Source organism: Prunus dulcis, chromosome 2, assembly GCF_902201215.1.
Source record: "Prunus dulcis chromosome 2, ALMONDv2, whole genome shotgun sequence".
Classification (NCBI taxonomy): Eukaryota; Viridiplantae; Streptophyta; class Magnoliopsida; order Rosales; family Rosaceae; genus Prunus; species Prunus dulcis.
This window is the reverse complement of record NC_047651.1, coordinates 20,295,764-20,315,142: the sequence shown is the minus strand read 5'-3', so window position 1 is coordinate 20,315,142 and position 19,379 is coordinate 20,295,764. Positions and strand designations below refer to the sequence as shown.

The window sequence follows — 19,379 nt, the reverse complement described above, 5'->3', positions numbered from 1 at the left end:
TCGAATTTGGCTGCAAGTGGCGAGCTCACTGCCTTGGTTAACTGGCTTAACTCACGTCTACTCAATTATTGTAACTTTATTATTTTTTTCAAACTTTTCTAAACCCCATGCTAACAACATGTCTGCAACCATTGTATAATAATAGGAAAATCCCAAATGATTATTGTTGTTGTCAATTTCGCTTAGCATCCCAATAGACTGGTTAACCACCTAATTTGATCTACAAAACCATTCTTGTTTATAATAAAGATGTTTTCGTCTTTAAAATAACACTTTGCAGACATGGGGTGTTACGAAAAGGAACGCATAAAGCAGCAAGTATATATATGCACATTGTCTATATAAATATATGGATTAAATCATAAAGATGAGAATCAAGAAGCAGCATGGGTGATCACAAACCATTATTTTAAGATCATCAGCACCATCGACGATTTGTTTTCTACTAGTTGTCGTCCCCTTCACATCCTAATCCATAATGTGAATCTTTCTCCAAACAAAATTATTAATTAGATGAAAAGGGGGATGAGATGTTCAAAAGCTATACGCTTATAGCTTAAAGCAGATTCCTCTAAAAAAAAGCTAGGTCATGCATGGTTGAAGAAAACAAGCTAAACTTTAATTGTGCTAGATAGGTGACTAAACAATGGCATCTAGGCAAGCTATTTCACATTTGAAAAATAAAAATAGTAAATCAATTTTTTTTTCCTTAAGAAGGAAAAAAAAAAAAACACCAAAAAGGAAGGCCGAAAGAACCCGACAATAAAGAATATTATTTACTTTTAGCAAGGATTTGGAAACAGGTAAAATTTGACCTATGGTAGGGAAAAAATGAAAATATATTGCTTGTATAACACATATATATATAGCCTTTTATTCCTATTAATTTCCTTTTTAGAAAAAGTAAAGGAACTTCCTTGTTATTTGTATGAATTTGTTTTTATATGACTACCGACAGATGCTATTATTTTCTGTAGTGGAGTCATTTTCTGCCTAAGTGGTAAGATCCCTTTCAATATGCTCTCTGAATCTGACTGTTCAAACATGCAAAGCATATGTAAAGCAAAATTAGATATGATGTAATAAGTTACGTGAAAGAGGTTTAAGAGAATCTACTCTTTTCAGTTTTGAGACTGCATTTTGCATCTTTCATTTAATTAGGGCATATCTCCAATATACGTAAGGTCAGAGTCCATTCTAAGCTTCTTTTTCAAAATAAATTTGAGATATTAGTGCCTTAATTATTATTGAATTGACGTGTTTGTTTCATCAACTAAATAATGATGATATATAATTGTTTAACATAAATTTTTAGCGATACTAACGTATACGCCAAATACATCAATATATATATATATAATTTGGATATATTATTTTTTGTCACAAGTATTGATCATCGACCGACAAAACAACACAAACTTAGAATATTTTAGGACTTTTTCTTTTGTGATTATTGAAGGAGGGGGATTTAAACGCTGGTCATTTTCAAACATTGAGAAGAGAAACACCATTAAACCAAAAACTATAATGACTAGCAACTACGATGTATACCTAATTAAGAGGAAGATACAACATATCTATCTTCTAGGTACGACCACAACCACATGTTTCTCATGTTTATACAATCTAATTAATTTGTTGTTGTCGTGAGATTATGAGCCCGATCTTTTGTTTAATTGTTCTAGGTCAAGTTATGGTCGTTCTCATCTTCAGTTAACATATATCTTTTTCAATTAATCAAATCACTAAAGACACACAGGGTTTATGATTGTTAGGTAAGCAAAAGGCATGATGATAAAGAAGCAGGAGCCTGGATTACATCAGCTTGTTGTCATTAAAATATGATATGTCTCTAAGCTAACAAATAGTATGTGGATAGGGAATGAGATCAGGCTCTAATAATTGATGCCAATTAGAAAGCTCAATTATAAGCAAATTCCATTATTAGTTAGTATTATATTGTCTTCCTAGTCCACTAATCTTGGGCTTTCAGGATTATATTATGCACAGAGAGAGAGAGAGAGAGAGAGAGAGAGAGAGAGAGAGAGCAATGCATCATCATCATGCATGTATAGAACACCAAACATAAATTACAATATTTGGCAAAAGGAGAAAGAGCACATCATAGATGGGTTAACAAACAATCCCAAATAGAAAAAAAGAAAAAAAGAAAACAATACAAGAGGGAGGAAAGAGCTGAGAAGAAGGTGACAAAAAGGAAACATCTAGTGTACTTTGTATTTTGCTTGGAAAAAAAAAGGACATTGCACCAAATGTTATATTCATCAACCCTTTTTAATTTTATTATTTTATTATTAATTGTTATTTTAGTTTCACTTTGATTTGATGAATAGGCCGGAAATGGAGGGTCAAAAAAGGTTGTGGAAAAGGAAAAGTGGGATGAAAAGAGAGTTTCACTTTGATGTATAGGGCGGAAAGGATGTTTTACCATAGGCCTAGGGTAGTAGTAGGTTAGGGAAAATGCACTTTGATGAATATATTACCCACCCAAAACGCAAAAGGGGAGGAGGCAGCCACTACCAACTTACCAACCACATGCATAAAGAAACCAACTAATTTTGTTGGTTTAGGTTGAAACTTAATTTGGTGGGTCATGAACCATGATTAGGTAAATCTTCACAAAAGTAAAGCCTGCTTATGCGGAGTAATCTTGCTCTAATTAACCTTTTTGCTTCAATTTGTAGTACTAATTGTGCTTGAATTTGGGCAAATTGGATTGGATGCTTTGCTTGCTTCATCATAAATCCTTTGCAGTTGTGAAAACCCATTATGACCACAGTAATAAGATACCCACCACACTGAAAAGGCAGTGGTAAAAGAGGGCAGTAGAAGCTACCAACAAGAATTTAGTTACCCCCAGATAATTAATCATGGGCAAGTATTAATTTTCTTGGCATGCCATTGGACATCATTTTTTTTTGTTCTGAAAAAGATTTAGACAAGGCATGGAATGAGCAAGCATTAGCTATTGTTCCCATGGCATGCATATATAATAAAACAAGCAAACTTTTTCCAATGGAGGAAACCCCTTATACATTTTGGCTTACTTGGTCATGACTCATGATAAATTGGCAAGCATTTTATTTCTTTTATCATTGGTTGCTTTTTGGCCATTTGATTAAACAACTGGCTCCTCCTCTATAGTTTGGAAAACTATTTAGGGAGATTCACTATTATACCCAATATGGAGGCCCAAATTATAAAAATACCCTATATAAAATGAACTTTAGAAACACACCCAAAGCCCATTTATAACATAACAAAAAAGCTTTTAACTTCTTATAAATTACAAAACTGCCATCAATTTCTTAAAACAAGCCCAACCCCAAAATCTCATAAAAATACCCAAAGCACTCAATAGGGCATCAAAGTAATTTAATAATCAATATTAAATTCAATAAGGCTAGCTATCATTTTTTGGGTTTTTTTTTGGGTTTGTTTATAGGAATTCAATTGTGTAGGGTTTATTTATAATATTAGTGCTAGAAATGGGTATATCACTAAATATCTCAACTATAAAGCTACAAGTCTATTTGAAGAATGACTGTTTATACATTTTTATCCACAATCACACACACATATATATATATATATATACATATATATATTATACAAGTGATATTCTACTCTAACAGGAAGATTCGAACTTGAGTGCAAAATGACAAACACATCTGTTCTAACTGTCTGCTCCACAATCATATATTTTAGGATTTTGAAATGACGACTCATCCATTGATTTTGAAATTACGACTCATCCATGGATTTTGAATGGGGACCATTCTGATGTGGACTGGGCGTGGTGATGAATATTTGGGTGTCTTAATAGAATCATTCTTTTTATGAAAAAACAGTGAATTTTCATTGATTTGGTGTGCAACAGCCGCGCTGACCCTTCTACATGAAGATACAAGTCATGCGCAGCAGACACCTCATTTGTAGGAAAAGTTTCAATAGTCAATAACAGGCAAAGAAAAAGCGAAACGCATGAAAGCTACACTCGAGAAAAAGTGAAACTGCAGCCATGAGAGAGAAGAGAACGCCCACCACCAATCTCCCAAATTACAAGCATGTACAAAAAGAAGTTGGAATTTTTTTCTCTTTAAACAAATCATGGAACTTCAAATAGAGGACCCAAAATCCTATATTATACACTTCAACATGAAAGGAAAAAAAAAAAAAAAGACTACTTTTTCTTCTACCTCTAGAAAGGCTCCAAGAACTAGCCCCTAATATGAAGGCCCCCACTCTGGAAAGAAATGGTCAGTCGCTTGAAAAAGATAACCCACACTCTGAAAAACTTTTCTGCCACCACTACAAACATTCTATATTCAAATGAAAATATATTGAAGAGGTAAAAAGCTAAAAGCTAAAAGCCAAAGACAAACAAATAGCTTTGGCTATTTTTTTAACTCTGGGTTTTCATCATAAGCTTTAGCCAGCCCACCACCACCTACCCACCCACCTTCTCAAGTTTCTTGAGAGTGAGGATGAAAAGACGGATATTGGACAACCCATTTGGGGGTAAATTGAAACATATAAAACCGAAAAAGGGTAGGGGAAGAAATATGGAAACAGTTATCTTCCCACCCCCTGAGTACTCAATCTGAAATCAATAGATTCACACCTGAATATCTGATTCTTGTTTGTTTGACCTCAAAAGCTTTTTTATCTCGCTTTTGCTTTTTTCTACCACCCTTGGTTCCTTGCCATTGTAGAAAGGTTAGAGTGGAGACCACAATGCATGTCCTCTGGCAGGCAAAGAATCCCATTATATCTTCAACCCTTTTTACAAACTACTAGTCCTTTTCACTCAATCCAATGACCCCCACAATCCCTCCTCTTCTCTTACTATCTCCACTTACAAAAGTAAAGCTGTTTGCTACATTACTTCTCTTTTCCCCTTCTTTTTTTTGGATTTCCCTTCCTTTGATGTCTGTCTATTCACCTGCAAAATTTGGGAAAAATAATTTGCTGTTATATATTTCAAGCTACAAGTAAAAATGTACATTTGAGTTGCAGAAGATAAATGAAAGAACTTGTAATCTACACTACATGTATGATTTGAAATTTTGAAGAAGTCACAGTAAGATTAGAACTATAATGAGAGAAAATAGTTTGAACAAAAAGAGAATTGCTTAAAGCAACAATGTAAAACTTTAGAAATTTGACCCCTTTGGCTTTTCCAGGTTTACCCCTTGTCTGTTAAAAAGTTAGTTGGGAAGGAAGTGTAAGTGCCAGTCTCTATCTGGTTACAGGCTATAAACATTCCTTTCTCCAATCTATTATAATGGATTATGCATCCAGCTTCTTGTGGACAGGAAAACCATCCAACACAATTTTTTTTTTTAATTTTTAAATTTTATATATAAGACTCCTTGTATGTACCTACAATTCTATTCACTAGGCTTTTACCTAACATTTAGGCCTTTAAGTATGATTAAACAAGGCCTCAGCATGGCCCCAGTGATTTGTGTACAGCAAACAACATTTCCTCTGTGTTTCAACAAAAGACAGATGTCCCAGAGCATTTAAAAAATCATGGACCGCAAGGCACTACGTGTACAGATAATGGTGGATGAGAGACATAAATCAGAGACTTGATTATTTGAAGGAATATGCTGCTTATTTCAAGCAAGGCATCTAAGTAATTTAAAGAAGATGAATGTTTCAGTGCCAAATGAGCTAATAGCTAGATAGTGTAGATGTGGTCTTCGCTCAAATAGGCATGTGTGATTCTGTAGGCCAATGCCATACAAGCAAAGCAATAAAATTTTGCCCCTGACATTCAAAAGAAACATGCATGCTCTCACAAGGAGAACCTTTTTTCCGGACTACGGAATTGCCTTTAGGACCACAAGGATTTGATTCTCTTCTAAATGACCACAATACCCCTCCATGCCTTTTTCTCATTTTTGTTCGCTAAAAATATCCAAAATGTCCTTAAATATATTCCAAACTAAGTGTCGGTAGGCCGACAACAGATGGGGCTATAAGCAATCATCTAGTTTTACCTTCTTCCTTTTTTTAGTGTAATTTTTTTTTTTTTTTTTGTTTGTTAAACAACAACAAACTGGTTGTTATAAAGGAGGAAGAAAATGACAAGACCAGCCCACGGAGAAACAGAGATTAAGAAATTTCAATGCCTGCTCGTGACTACGTGTCATGACACCTAATTAATGAATGCCACCATATTTGAAGGAGAAAGTCTTAGAAGCATGCCATCATGATAACATGTTGTAATTAATAAAATCAAACAATAAGATGACATGTAACCATTATTAGTGGAACCCCCCATATGATTAAGTAACTCATGCCATGTAAGTTTCAACAAATTCCAACAACATATCTTTATTAATTTGATATACCATGCTAGCATGATAACATAACATAACATTTGTGCCTAACACTTTCTCCATTTGAATTTTAATAAACTTCTGACAACTAATCATAGCACTGACAGGAGATCTAACCTGAATTTGAGGATTAATTAAAAATAAAGTACAAATATCAATAAAAACTACAGAAATGCAGAGACATGTTTAGTCAGAATGCGTCAAACTCAAATGTAATACATGAGTGCCACTTGACCAATGTTGTACGAATCGAAAAAACAGTGGACATGGTATGTTCTTAATTTCAATGGACATAATTTTACTGTAGTTTAATGATTAAAGGGGGAACATTGTTTTGACAAGAAAAGTTGTTTTCTTTTTCTCCAAATTTCTGAGGTATGAACATAGTATAGAAGATGGGTGAGGTTTAAACATAACAGAAAGCACATACCTTTTGGTTTTGTTGGAGGTAGTAGGCTAAGTGGTTTTGGCAGCAGCTTGCTTGAAGGCAACAGTGGGAGCTATTCTGCAACTCCTCCTCTGATGCTCCAAAACCAGTTCTCCAGCAAACCAATCGAGCTTCTCGAAATTGCTCTGCTCACCAATTCTCTTACCACCAAAGAGTACTGATTCAACATTCTTCTGTTTCAGCATTTCCTCTGCCGCTCCTACCAGCATCTTCACGTTGTTGGGACTTGCGTCCGTATCTACATTTGGCCCGCACCGTCCCAAGCTTGTCCCATTTGCCTGATAAACACCATCCAATTATTAGCTATGTTCAAAAACTAATTTCCATTTAGCAAATTGATTAAGAACCTAACAAGCGAACCCACTTAGGGTTTATAAACAGCCATGCATATTAGTCACAGGTCATATTCAAACCAAGCAACCCACAAATTGGGAAAGATCCAAAATTCATAGGATAAATTTCTAATAAATAAATTTTTTTTTTACCTAACAGCTGAAACCATTGGGATTTGGGTGACAGCTCTAATTTAGGACCACCTCAGAGATAAAATAAATCGTAGGAGAAAACAGAAAATGACAAAAAGTTGTGGGTCAATGATAGTAACCTTTTATCCAGGAGTAGGAAAATAGATTATAATAGTATTCATTTTGCTAAAATGGAGAGAAACAACCACGGTCAGATTAAAGGTAATAACCCCACATTCTTTCTACAGATATTAAGATTTTAAGAGCCACAGCCAGAGATATGTACTGCAACAGGAAAATCAGAGCAGTAAGTTCTGGTACTTTGACAGTACATAAAAATTATCCTAGTAATAAGGGCTAGACCTCTAAATTATAGGATACTTGTTTATTAAGATCAAGCAATTTGTGACCACTCCTAGCAACTCCATACCCCAGCTATCCAACCATTTCCATCTAATTACTACTTGCTGCAATATTACAGGGTCAGGAATCCACAATCAATAGCCACTTCCTTTGAAAAGAAGATTGGTAAGACAATAATGGGCATTACCCTCTTGTTATTTTATTTTAAATACAGGTCATGGTTTCCAAGTTTCCACACCAGGGGGCAAACCAAAAGCTAATAACTAAGAACAAAGAAAAGAGTGAATAAAGAAATATCATTTTGGAGCCTGCCCCAAGAAGCAAACTTCAACGGTATCAAATTGAAATCCAGCAAAGAAATGAAGATGAGAAAATCTTTAATTTATCAGTGAAATCAATAGAATGCAATGCAGTGGGACCAAAACTTTAAAGCCAGGAACCCAAACCAATTTACTGAGACAACCCGTCAACTCTAGGCTTTAGGCCTAGTTTGTGTAAAAGACAGAGAAAGTCCTAATCAGCTAACCTACGCCGGACCAAACCAAAATCTCCATTCCTTCTCTCGGTCCCAAAATTAATTGAGAAAACAAAATCAGAGCTCACAGGCTCACAGGCTCACAGCCAAACCCAAACCATAATCACGTGCAATCAATTCAACCAGGGAAACAAAAACCAAAGGTCCCCCATTTTGCTTCACTTGGTCTGTGCACTTTGCAGCATAGAGCAAGCTATTAAAAAAACTAGTAATGCCCCCACTCCACTCCACACCAGGCCAAATGTTTTTACGTTACAAAACACCCGCATTTAATTGCATGAAAGCGAAACCTACACCCCCAGCGCAAGTTAGTACTGACAATACGTGTGTAGTCTGTATGTATATATGCACACATTTTACATCGTATTTCTGAACAGTACCAGCCTGGCTAACTAATAACAATGTCTCGTTGCACAGTTGGACTTGCCCCAGAAACGGCAAAAAACAACCAAACTCAAAAATTTAACTCCATGCCAAAAAAAAAAAAAAAAATTTACACAAATTTAATTCATTGCGCACGTTAGAAACGGCCTAGCGTACACGTACCTGAATGCGCACGTAGTTACTGCTTCCGCACTGACCAAACGCCATGGCGACGGACTGGTCCACCAGGTCCGCTGACCCGTCGCCGGCAATTTTGGCCATGGGCCGAGCCCATTCCTTTGCCCTCCACCTCTTCACCTGCTCGTACTCGTACCTTGCTTCTTCTAGAAACTGGCCGGTCCCTATTGAAAGGACCATTATGTCCTCGACCCCTCGCACGAACGGAAACTCCTGCTTGTTGTGCAGCACGTGCGTGATCGCCGAAGCCGCCGGGTTGCTCATGGCCAATCCGCCGTCCACGGCGAGGCACCGGGTCTGGTTGTTGACCGACCGCATTTGAACCGGTTCGAAGACTCCCGGTTCGGCTGACGTGGCGCGGCAGACCTCCCAGAGGCGGAAGTCGTAGCTGTCGGTTTCGAGCGCGTCGGCGCGGGAGAACAAAAACGGTGCCGTACTGGAGAGGTCGTAGCAGGGGATTAAAACCGGCTTGAGCGTGTCTTTTAGAGTCAGGGTTCGATCGTTATCGGCGAAGGCCTCTTTCATCGCTTTGTCCAAACCGGCCGTGGCGCTCAAACCGGAACCCAAACCAGAACCTCGGATGAACCGGCGGAGGAACCCGCCCGAACTAGCGGAGGAGGAGCGGTTGTTGAAGAAGCTCTTGCCGTGATCAGCGAGGAAGCGCCACGTGTCGTCGGCCTTGAACATAGGCCGGGCCTGGTCTCTGCTGGCGAAGAGCATGGCGGCAAAGATGCCTCCGACGCCGGCGCCGGCAGCAACGTCGAAGTAATCGGCGATTCTGGCTTCGGGATTGCCCGATTTGAGCTTGAGCGCGTGCTCGAGATACGCGAGGGCCTTGCCAGAGAGAATCCCCCGCATGCCTCCGCCGCCGTCGATGCTGAGTATGCAGATTTTGCCCCTCTGGTTCTTGATTGCCGAAACGGGGGTTTCGGATTGGGGCTGGGTTTCGAGTTTGGGGTCGGAGGGGGGCGGAGACGGAGAGACCTGCTTGGGGACCCAGAGTTTCTGATCGTCGTAGCCGAAGAGGAACTTGCTCTCCAATATGGAGAATATCTCGTAGCTGAGCTTATCGGTGTCGATGCTCGGCTCTTGCATTTCGGACCGAGTCGACGTCATCTTTTCCCCCCAAATACAAAATTTCGGATTAAAATTTCGGCCACCAAACACCAACACACACAGAGACACAGTCCTCACTTGGTTTCGATAATATCCATGAAAACACAAAAATGCTTATATATAGGTTAGACAAAACGAATTTCAACTCTCATTTTAGTCTCCGAGAAAGAAAAAGAGGGAAAGAGAGAAACGGATTCGTTTTGGAGGTTAGTCTGTTTTCTTTTAACAGAGCACGCCACCAAAGCCAGCTAAACGCACAGAGAGGAGTAGCATGAAAAGCTCAACCAATAAAACCAACCAACCAAAACAATCGCACACCAAAACCCGAGAAAGAAAGAAAGAAAGAAAGAGAAGGGCAATGAAGAACGCAGAGGAGGAAGAAGAAAAGGAGGTACAGGCAAACACACAGACTCTCTGCAGAGCATGTCTGTTTCTTATATACCCTTTTATTTTTTAAATTAAAAAATACCACTCGCTCTCTCTCTCTCTTTTTCTCTGACATTAACTAAACGACAGTGAACGACGTCGTTTTTTTAAGTTTTAACCGAGTTCAACCCGGGTTAATGGTTATTAACTTTAACTTTTTGTCTTTTACACTGTTTACCAATGGGTACACCGACGGGTGAGGCCGTTGGTTTACCCTCCTCGCTCAATCCGACGGTCAGGAGTGGGCGCTTGCTATTCGTCCGTGATCAACGGTCAATTAGGAGGGTAAAGAGAGAAAAATTTCTATATTTCGCGCCTTTGTCGTTACCGCGTGGGGCCCAGTGCGCCACATCCGTCGGTGAGAGAATGGAGACGCACTACAACTACATGTACTAGTCCGCCTCTCTCCTTCTTCTGCTGCTCTTTGGTCTAAATTAGAACCTTTGTTAATGACGAATTTGACCCTGATTAGACTAGATACGGTTAAAGGTCGTAGGGCCCATTTTTGCGTCTTACGTGGTGACGTGTAAGGGTGGGCCCCGGGTGTTGGGTCAATTGGCCTGGAACAGTGAGCTCTGCTTGCCGGTTGGGGGGGTTGGACTCTTTCTCGGCTCTCATAGGTGAAAGGTGAATTTTACAACTGTCATTGTAATAAATAAATAAATAATAATAAATATGGATATAGTAGTGGATAACATTTGTTGGCCAATAGCAATTAATTAATTAATTTAAAACAAAACACAGAGAGTACTTGTTTTTGTTTTTGTTTTTTTGGTGTCATTTGAGATTGTAGATGATTTCGGTGACACATTGGTGGAGGGAGTTGACTGAGCCACCTTGTAGCCCATGTAGGTGTTCTCCCTTTAGTTATGCCACTATCCTCTGGGATTTTTTGGCCACCAGGGGGCACTTGTAAAAATAAAAAAAATAAAAAAAATTAGAAATTAGAAATTATCCTGAAAAAATTTTAGGAAGAAGAAGCAGCCGTATAGGTGTAGCCAAATTTATTGCAATTATTCTTTCCATCTCTGTCATGTCCTAATTATAGGTCTTGGTTGCTTCTTTAATGGTGTTATTAGAGTAGGAGGGAAGTTGCCAATCCTTTTTATCAATTTAAACGTTGTTTATAATAGTGTTAGAGTATTTATACGATAGTTTAGTTTATGAAATGAAAGACTCAAATTTGGATATAAAAAAGTGCACTCATAATTCTAGCTAATTGACCTAACCCACGTTTATTATGTAAACGACCAAACCAATAAACAAAATAATGCCGGATTTCCATTTTAACCTATTGTTTGCTCTCTTCAAATGCGCTTCTGACTTTTCATCATTCTCCAGTCGTGTCTCTCTGTCTATGTCTAGAGACCAGAACATGTAAATTTTAAATTATGTCACAAAAGATTAAGATTTATTTATTTATTTTATTTAAAAGAAAAGGCAGTGTTTTTAAATACAAGCACACGTGTTCAAAAAGTCGAGTTGGTTAATGAAACTGTAAATAAGTGTAAACCTTAGGAAGGTGAATGAATCAATTCAACGCAGAAAAATGCGGGGCAAATTGACTATTTTTTGTGTTGAGGTAAAAAAAAAAAAAAAAGTAATTTGTTTATGGAATTGTTGGGCCAAAAGCCTGATTGAAGATTATTAGATTGATTGATTGGCTAGGTAGGCATGGTGGGCCCTTTCTATTTGTCAAAGAGTTGACAATTCTATCTCTAATTAGCTTAATTTAATTACTTAGGGGTGGTTGATTAGGCAGTTTCATTATGTCTCCCCTCCTCAAAAGAGTTTTGAGACTGTGTAGGGATAAGAAAGGGAAGGTTGATTGATTGATGAACACATGAATTGGAAAAGAATGATTTGAAAAGCCTTAAAATTCACAAACCATCGTTTTAGTGTTCCACTAATCCTTATTGCTTTGCTAGTGCTTATAAACTACTCCCACCATGTCGTTTCATCAAGCATACCGTACAAGATTTCAATTCAACAAAATAAAACTTATATTGCGATGTGCTAGTCTATGTAGAAGGGTGAGTTTCATAATTAGTTAATTTGAATCTAATTTAAGTTGAAACACTCAATGAGCGTTAATCTATTTCCGATATTTCCGAATTGATAAACGGATGTAATGGGTGCACCTGTGTCAAATACAAATGTGGTTTGGGCTCTAGTGAGTGAGCATAGGGCTGTCAAGACATGACATTGAAGTGAGTATTCATTCAAAGGGGGGAAAGAAACACAAAGTTTGTAGAAGCTCAAAGCTGCTAGCTAGCCCCTCCCTCCACTATGCTTCCTATTTCTGCGTTAACTTTCCCTCTTTTACTCTCCGCTTGCAATGGCATTGCATTTGCACCCTCCCTCCCTCTTGTTGATAGTCACGATCCCTCAAATTGCTACCCATAAGGCTCTGGTCCTTTTCATGTTCATCTCCAACCCATCCCCCCAATCTCATATCATTTTGCTAGGGTTAAATTCATACACACCATACACCACACAATGACATTATGGCCCAACCTCTACCCTGCATCTCTCAATGGCCCAACGGAAGACTAAGGGCCAAACTGGCTTGAAAATCAGTAACACGGGTTGGCTTTTCCTTCGGTTCCTATTCTTTCCTCTTCTTTTTTTTTTGGGTGTGTGTTCCGGCAGAGTTGTACCAAGCTCTTTAATTCATCTTTAATTTATATATTTTAATTTTCATTGGAAACTACCTCCTTCATCGTTCTCTCTCTAATTACTTTTTTTTTTTTTAATTTTTATTTTGTATGCCTTTTGTTTTTGGATTGGGCAAGCCTGTGCACAATCTTTTGGACTTAGTTTTACAGAGATTAATCTCTCCAACTGACTATTTGCGGGCAAGTCTTGTTTGCAAGTCATGGTATGGTGGAGCAAAGAATTACAAGTAACAATTGGCTAAAATATCAAGTTGTGATCGTTCTCCTCCAATGCTCTTAATTCCTACCAGCAAAAATGGTATATGGAGACCATACAATGTCATGGATGACAGGTTATTAGGTTCACAATTAAAATTGAGAAAGAAGCGTTTTTGTGGGTCTTCAAAAGGATGGTTAATAGCAGTAGAAAAGGATTTCACAGTAACTCTAACAAATCTCTTCCTTAGGTACAAAAGTACGAGGATGAAAGAAAATTCAATCATTCGCCTTCCTCCAATAAATCCTCCAAATTGGGTTAATAAACACAAATGGGCCAACGAAAGTGACCATTTTGTGTTCAATTCAAGGCCTCAATTTCAACAGATCCCATATTAAATTCAGCCGATTGTATTGTTGCAGTCATATATGAGGGGTTTAGGCGATTGGCTTTCATTAGACTTGGTAAAGAGAGAACATGGATTTATGCCAATAGAAGGCATACTTTGATTGAAGAAGTTGTTTTTGTTGAAGACAAATGTTATGCTGTTGATAACTGGAGCAGATTGTTATCTTTTGATGTTACTACTCGCTCTAACCCAAATGTAAAAGTGGTTGCAAAGGGCATCAAACGAACAGGTAATACCACAATATATCTTGTGTTTTTAAATAAGGGAAAATTTTTGATTGTCCACAGAACATAATATTTTGATTATGAGCGTAACAAACGTGCGACAGGGAAAATCAAAGTTTTTGAATTGGATTTGAAAGAGTGTAAGTGGATTGAGAAAGACACTTTAGGTGGTATTTCTCTTTTTGTGGGTGATAACTCTGCAATATATGTGTTGGCTTCAGAGCTTTCAGGATGGCAGCCGAATTGCATATACTTGAACCATGATAATGATTTTGCGAGCATTAATTTAGGACCAAATCGACTTTGTGTACCTCATGATTATGGCGTGTATAACGTCGAGACACAAAGCTTTTCAAATTCGTATGGCACACGGGTTAAGACCCAGATGAAGAACGCCCATAAAGCAGCAATATGGATCATGCCAGCGTCTCAATTGTAAAAAGCTTGTTGTATTTTTTCTTAATCTATTCTTACTTTGTTGTCACTTAAATATATTTGGTATTCTCACTATTTGATATTATTGGTATTTTATGTTTGTCGTAATTCTGTTTGATTGGGTTTTGTTTAATGCACTGAATATAAAAAAGTAAACAAATTAATCTAGCATTATTATAAAAATGAAATAAATACTATATTATATCAAAACAGATGGGGTTATTATTGGATCGGATATTGCCAAATTCAGATTTGTTCCTCTAATAAATTTGGAACATAATCGAATTATCAGATAAAATCAAGAAATTCATCTATTCCAAACCCGATTTTTATTTCTCCTCAACCTAAACCCCTCAATCTCCCCCACAAAACCCTTAACCCCCATCTCCTCCATTGCAGTCACTGTCAAAATCCTGCCGCCGCATTCACTACATTTTATACTATAACCTTATGAGGTAAGATTCTTGAATCCATCACTACTCAGAGCCAGCTCAAGTGGACCTCCAAGCCTATTTTCATGGCTTCGAAGGGGTCGTTTGACCCCAGTAACCCCACTGTGGGCTCGTCCCTATACCTCAGCTCTAATCAAATGCCTCAAGCAAAACCTACAAAACTAGGTTGTTGCTAGAACCATTTCGCTATTTTTTTGTTTGTTGAGAGAACCTCAATAACAGGGAGAACTATCGCTTATTATTATATTATTATTTGGGGTGGTTTGGCGAATGCCCCTCATTATCAAAACGATAATCTCCCTTAATAAACGATCAATGTAGTTACCAAAGTTAGTGGTGGACATGCTTATCAATTGGATTTAAATGACAAAAAATTATTAGGTGTGGTTGGTTACAGGACATTGGCATGCTAATATCCCAAACAGGTCCTACGGCCATAAAAAATATGAATCATAGTCACGTCTAGAAAACACAAAATATATGAACACAAGGTCTGAAATAATAAACAACCAGTTTTGCACTAGATAGGTACAAATAATACTAGAAACTTTTTTTATTAAGTTAAATATCATAACTCAGGTAAGGTATTGGAGTGAACTAATGTGCCTTCCAACTGACTATCTTTTGGACAAAACTGTGTCACAATCTTTTGGACTTTAGTTTTACAGATATTAATCTCTCCAACTGACTATTTGCGAGCAAGTCTTGTTTGCATGTCATGGTATCGTGGAGCAAAGAATTTAAGAAACAATTGACTAAAATATCAAGTTGTGATCGTTCTCCTCCAGTGCTTTTAATTCCTACCAGCAAAATGGTATATAGAGACTATTCAACGTCATGAATGACAATTTACTTGGTTTGCAATTAAAATTGGGTAATAGACGCTTTTGTGGATCTTCAAAAGAATGGTTAATAGCAGCAGACGAGGATTTCACAGTAACCCTAATAAATTCCTTATTTAGATACAAAGGTAGGAAGATGAAAGAAAATTCAATCATTCGCCTTCCTCCAATAACCCTTCCAGATTGGGCTGATATTGGTGAATCCTTCAACGATATCATCCATGGCCTCCATAATCCACTCTATGCTTCGACCAAAAGCCGTCACAGAGCGCAAAACCAATTCCAAAAAAGTAACGAGCACGCTGCCGCCATTACTCATAAGCATCCAGAGGCGCCTTAGAAGCAAGAAACAATCATGACAAGACTGGACTTGTGCAAGAGAAACCAGCAAAACCCTAGCCACTAGACTTGAGTTGCCAAAAACCCTAACCACGTGGGAAGGGACTACGTCTAAATTTAAACTGAAGCCCTAGACAAGATGAACCCTGAAACACAAGAATTGAAGTATTTTGAATTTTGATAAATGTTTTTCGTAAACATACAAAAAATAAAATTCAAAATACTAGGGGTATTTTTTTGTAGTAGTCCTAGATCAAAATATCTTCTTGTGGACCCTCCTTTTTCCCTTGCTTTATTAGAAGTTCGAGTGTGGAGAATGACCAATCATGTTCTATTCTAATAGGGTCCACTTCCAAGATTACCGGGAAACTTAAACCTCATCAATTTATAGTCCACTTCCATCTAAAATCTACATCGTCACTCTCACACCCACACCACACACTTATGGACTCAAAATGCATGACCTCCTTCCATCCCAGAACAAGCCACAAAAACCCAAACACAAATCAATCATGGGCAAGAAGCATTCACCAAAACAACCGAAGTGATTTCATGCATATACAACTCAAGATGTATGATGCATATGTGATGCAATTTCCATTGATCCTCTTCTTCTTCTTTATACAGCTCCGTTCTCTTCCTTTCAAATGTTTTGCTTTAAAATATATGTTGTCCTTCTCTTCGCAGTAGCAGTAGCAGGAGCAGGAGCAAGAGCAAGAGCAGCTGCAGCTACCATGTTTGTTCCTCTCACCAACAGTTGCAGCAGCACAAGTCATTGCTTGCTCAAAAGGCTTCTGCAAAGAAGGCAAAGACAGGTCCTGTCAAGGAGCCCAGGAAGAAAGGAACTATTGCTGGGGCAATTGCTTTGATCATTGGTACTAGTATAGGCTCAGGGATCCTTGCACTCCCAGAAAAAGCATCTCCAGCAGTAATTACCTATCTCTCAGCTGCTTTCACTTCTTAGATGTTTCTAATGACAAAAATTAAATATGCGAACCCCCCCTTATTTTGGATTATTTCTTTACATCATGGTAGGGATTGCTTCCAAGTTCAATATCCATCGTGGTATGTTGGGGGTTTCTCCTAATTGAGGCCCTTTTGCTTGTTGAAATCAATGTGAGCATGAGGAGGAAGCAGGGGAAGGAAGACAGAGAGAATGAATTGGAGGTCATTTCCATTAGGACTATGGCACAAGAGACTCTAGGAGATTGGGGTGGAACTTTAGTCACTGTGATTTATATTTTCTTGGGCTATACTTCAGTCGTTGCTTATAGTTCCAAGTCTGGAGAGATCCTCTTCCATTTGATCAATCTCCCAGCTCCAGTTTCGAGCTTCTTTTTTACTTCACTTTTTACTCTGCTCATTGCCATAGGCGGGACTCGAGCTACTGATCAAGTTAACCAACTGCTCACTGCTTCCATGATAGGTACCATTTCCTAAACTATTTTCGAGATTTTGTTGTAACTCTGCACAACACATTTGACATTCATAAATCACATGATTGTGTTTCTTTTTATACTTTTTCAACCTTGGACATTGATGTGAAAAGTCAGGATTGACATTGGAAAACATTTCTTGCATAGTTTTAGAGGGATAATGCGGCAGGTTTTCTCAGCAGGGCCGTATCAAATCTCAAACTGCACAAAAATTTGATGCACAGGTTTACTACTAGCAATAGAGGTGCTGGCAGTTATGATTGGAGGATGGTCAGGACTAGAGGGTACTGGAGACTGGGGCAAAGTCCCGGCTACAATACCTGTGATAATCTTTTCCTTGGTGTATCATGACCTTGCACCTGGTAAAGGAGTGCGTTATTCATGAATTAAACTTGCCCTTATTGAGCAGTATAGACAATTTGGAACCTCCAATGTCATATTATATTTGACTCTCTTTGCAGTTCTTTGTGCTTATTTGGGCGGTGATCTCACACGCTTAAGGATTTCAGTATTTCTTGGTAGTCTTGTTCCATTGCTGGCATTGCTTGTTTGGGATGCAATTGCACTTGGCCTCTCTGCCCATGCTGATCAAGTTGTTGACCCTGTTGAATTGCTTATGAGGTAACCCAATATCTGCTGACTGAGTCAATTGAACATAGTTCTATTCATGGAAACATGATCATGTTCTGACACAACTTGGTTTAGGGTGAGATGGAGTTGGGTTTCATATATGGTAGAAGCTTTCTCACTCCTTGCTGTTGGAACATCACTAATTGGGACCCTTCTAGGCTTCTCTGAATTTTTCAAGGAACAGCTTAATAACCTATCATGGAATTCTCCCCTCACACAAACACTCCAGGTAGCTTTGATGTTAATGCAGCTTTCCTTTCCTAGCACACACGAAAGTCAACTTCACAATCTCCTCCTAGCAATTAGCTTTCATGCTGTAAATCAAATTGTATTCATGTCTATATTATTTCCTACCTTAAGTAGACTTCCTGTATTTGTATAAATGGGACTTTGTGTAATTTGTTTAATACAAGGAAATATATTCTCTATATTTCAAGTCTCCACCTAATTCACAGGTTGAAGCATGTCTCTAGGAATAGCACACTAACTTATATGCTACTTAACCCTAGCAGAAACCAAACATCTCCTTTGAGCTGAGAAAATGGTGGGGAAGGAATAAAGTTAGCTTCACAGCAGTGGCAATGGTTGTTGGTCCATCTCTTATCGTGTCAACTAGCGTTCCAGATGCATTCTCCACTGCCACAGACATTGCTGTAAGTATAAGGGAGGAGAGATTAAGAGTTGAACCACTTGCAGAGAAAATTAAGCAGACAATAGCTTATAATAATGCAAACCTTAAATGCTGGGTTTTTCTTTTCTGTTTGACTGACTTTTATGTGGACTAGGGAGGCTACTGTATGACAGTGCTATATGGAGTTCTGCCACCAGCAATGGCTTGGGCAATGCACAAGAAAGAATGTGAAAATGGTGAGCAAAAGACTTTATCAAGAGCAAGATCTGTACTTCTTGGGGTAGGACTATTAGCTTGCGCAATAGTGGCCGAGCAAATCCTGCAGGATATCCTCACATTTCATTCCTAGCAGGGACATAAACTTAAACAACAACAAGATTCTTTAGATTCATGAGGCCTTATGGATCTATTATTCAGCTAGCTAGAACCAATACCAAATTGTAGCTAACTAAAATTTAAGGATATCGTGTAATCAATAGCTTTCTTACAATTCATGTAGCTATCAACTTTTGAACAGAGAAACTGGAAATTGCAAGTAAAGTAGGGTCAATTAAGTTATGGTTCTTGTCGTTTTAGATTGTTATTCATTTTGGTTTCTATAGATTCATTTCTGTTAATGATATCATGATTGTAATTAAATCCAATAAGGATTTCTGTCAGATTAATTTGCCCAACAAGTGTTGTTACATGTTAATGAGAACTGTCTTTTATAACATTCGCAGTTCAAGAACACTTTAATAAACACAAAATGAATTTCAAATCTTAAACATGCTAGTTTTTCAATATTAAAGAACAATCAAATCAAAAACCCCATATTGAA

General features: G+C 37.9%; 2 protein-coding genes across 2 annotated transcripts; one reads left to right on the top strand and one right to left on the bottom strand.

Moving 5' to 3' along the window:
• Positions 1 to 4,091: 4,091 nt before the first annotated feature.
• On the bottom strand, positions 4,092 to 10,303 carry LOC117619226 (patatin-like protein 6). Its single transcript, XM_034349129.1, has 3 exons — positions 8,731 to 10,303; positions 6,805 to 7,100; positions 4,092 to 4,966 (listed from the first exon to the last, which is right to left on the bottom strand). Exons 1-2 carry the CDS (start codon positions 9,859 to 9,861, stop codon positions 6,831 to 6,833), a joined length of 1,401 nt encoding a protein of 466 aa, XP_034205020.1. The 5' UTR covers positions 9,862 to 10,303; the 3' UTR covers positions 4,092 to 4,966; positions 6,805 to 6,830.
• Positions 10,304 to 13,260: 2,957 nt separating this feature from the next.
• LOC117618349 (tyrosine-specific transport protein-like) lies at positions 13,261 to 19,117 on the top strand. The gene is made up of 10 exons (XM_034347938.1): positions 13,261 to 13,297; positions 13,584 to 13,799; positions 13,899 to 14,229; positions 16,550 to 16,790; positions 16,898 to 17,288; positions 17,523 to 17,660; positions 17,760 to 17,919; positions 18,004 to 18,157; positions 18,441 to 18,581; positions 18,714 to 19,117. Exons 1-10 carry the CDS (start codon positions 13,261 to 13,263, stop codon positions 18,906 to 18,908), a joined length of 2,004 nt encoding a protein of 667 aa, XP_034203829.1. The 3' UTR covers positions 18,909 to 19,117.
• Positions 19,118 to 19,379: the final 262 nt, after the last annotated feature.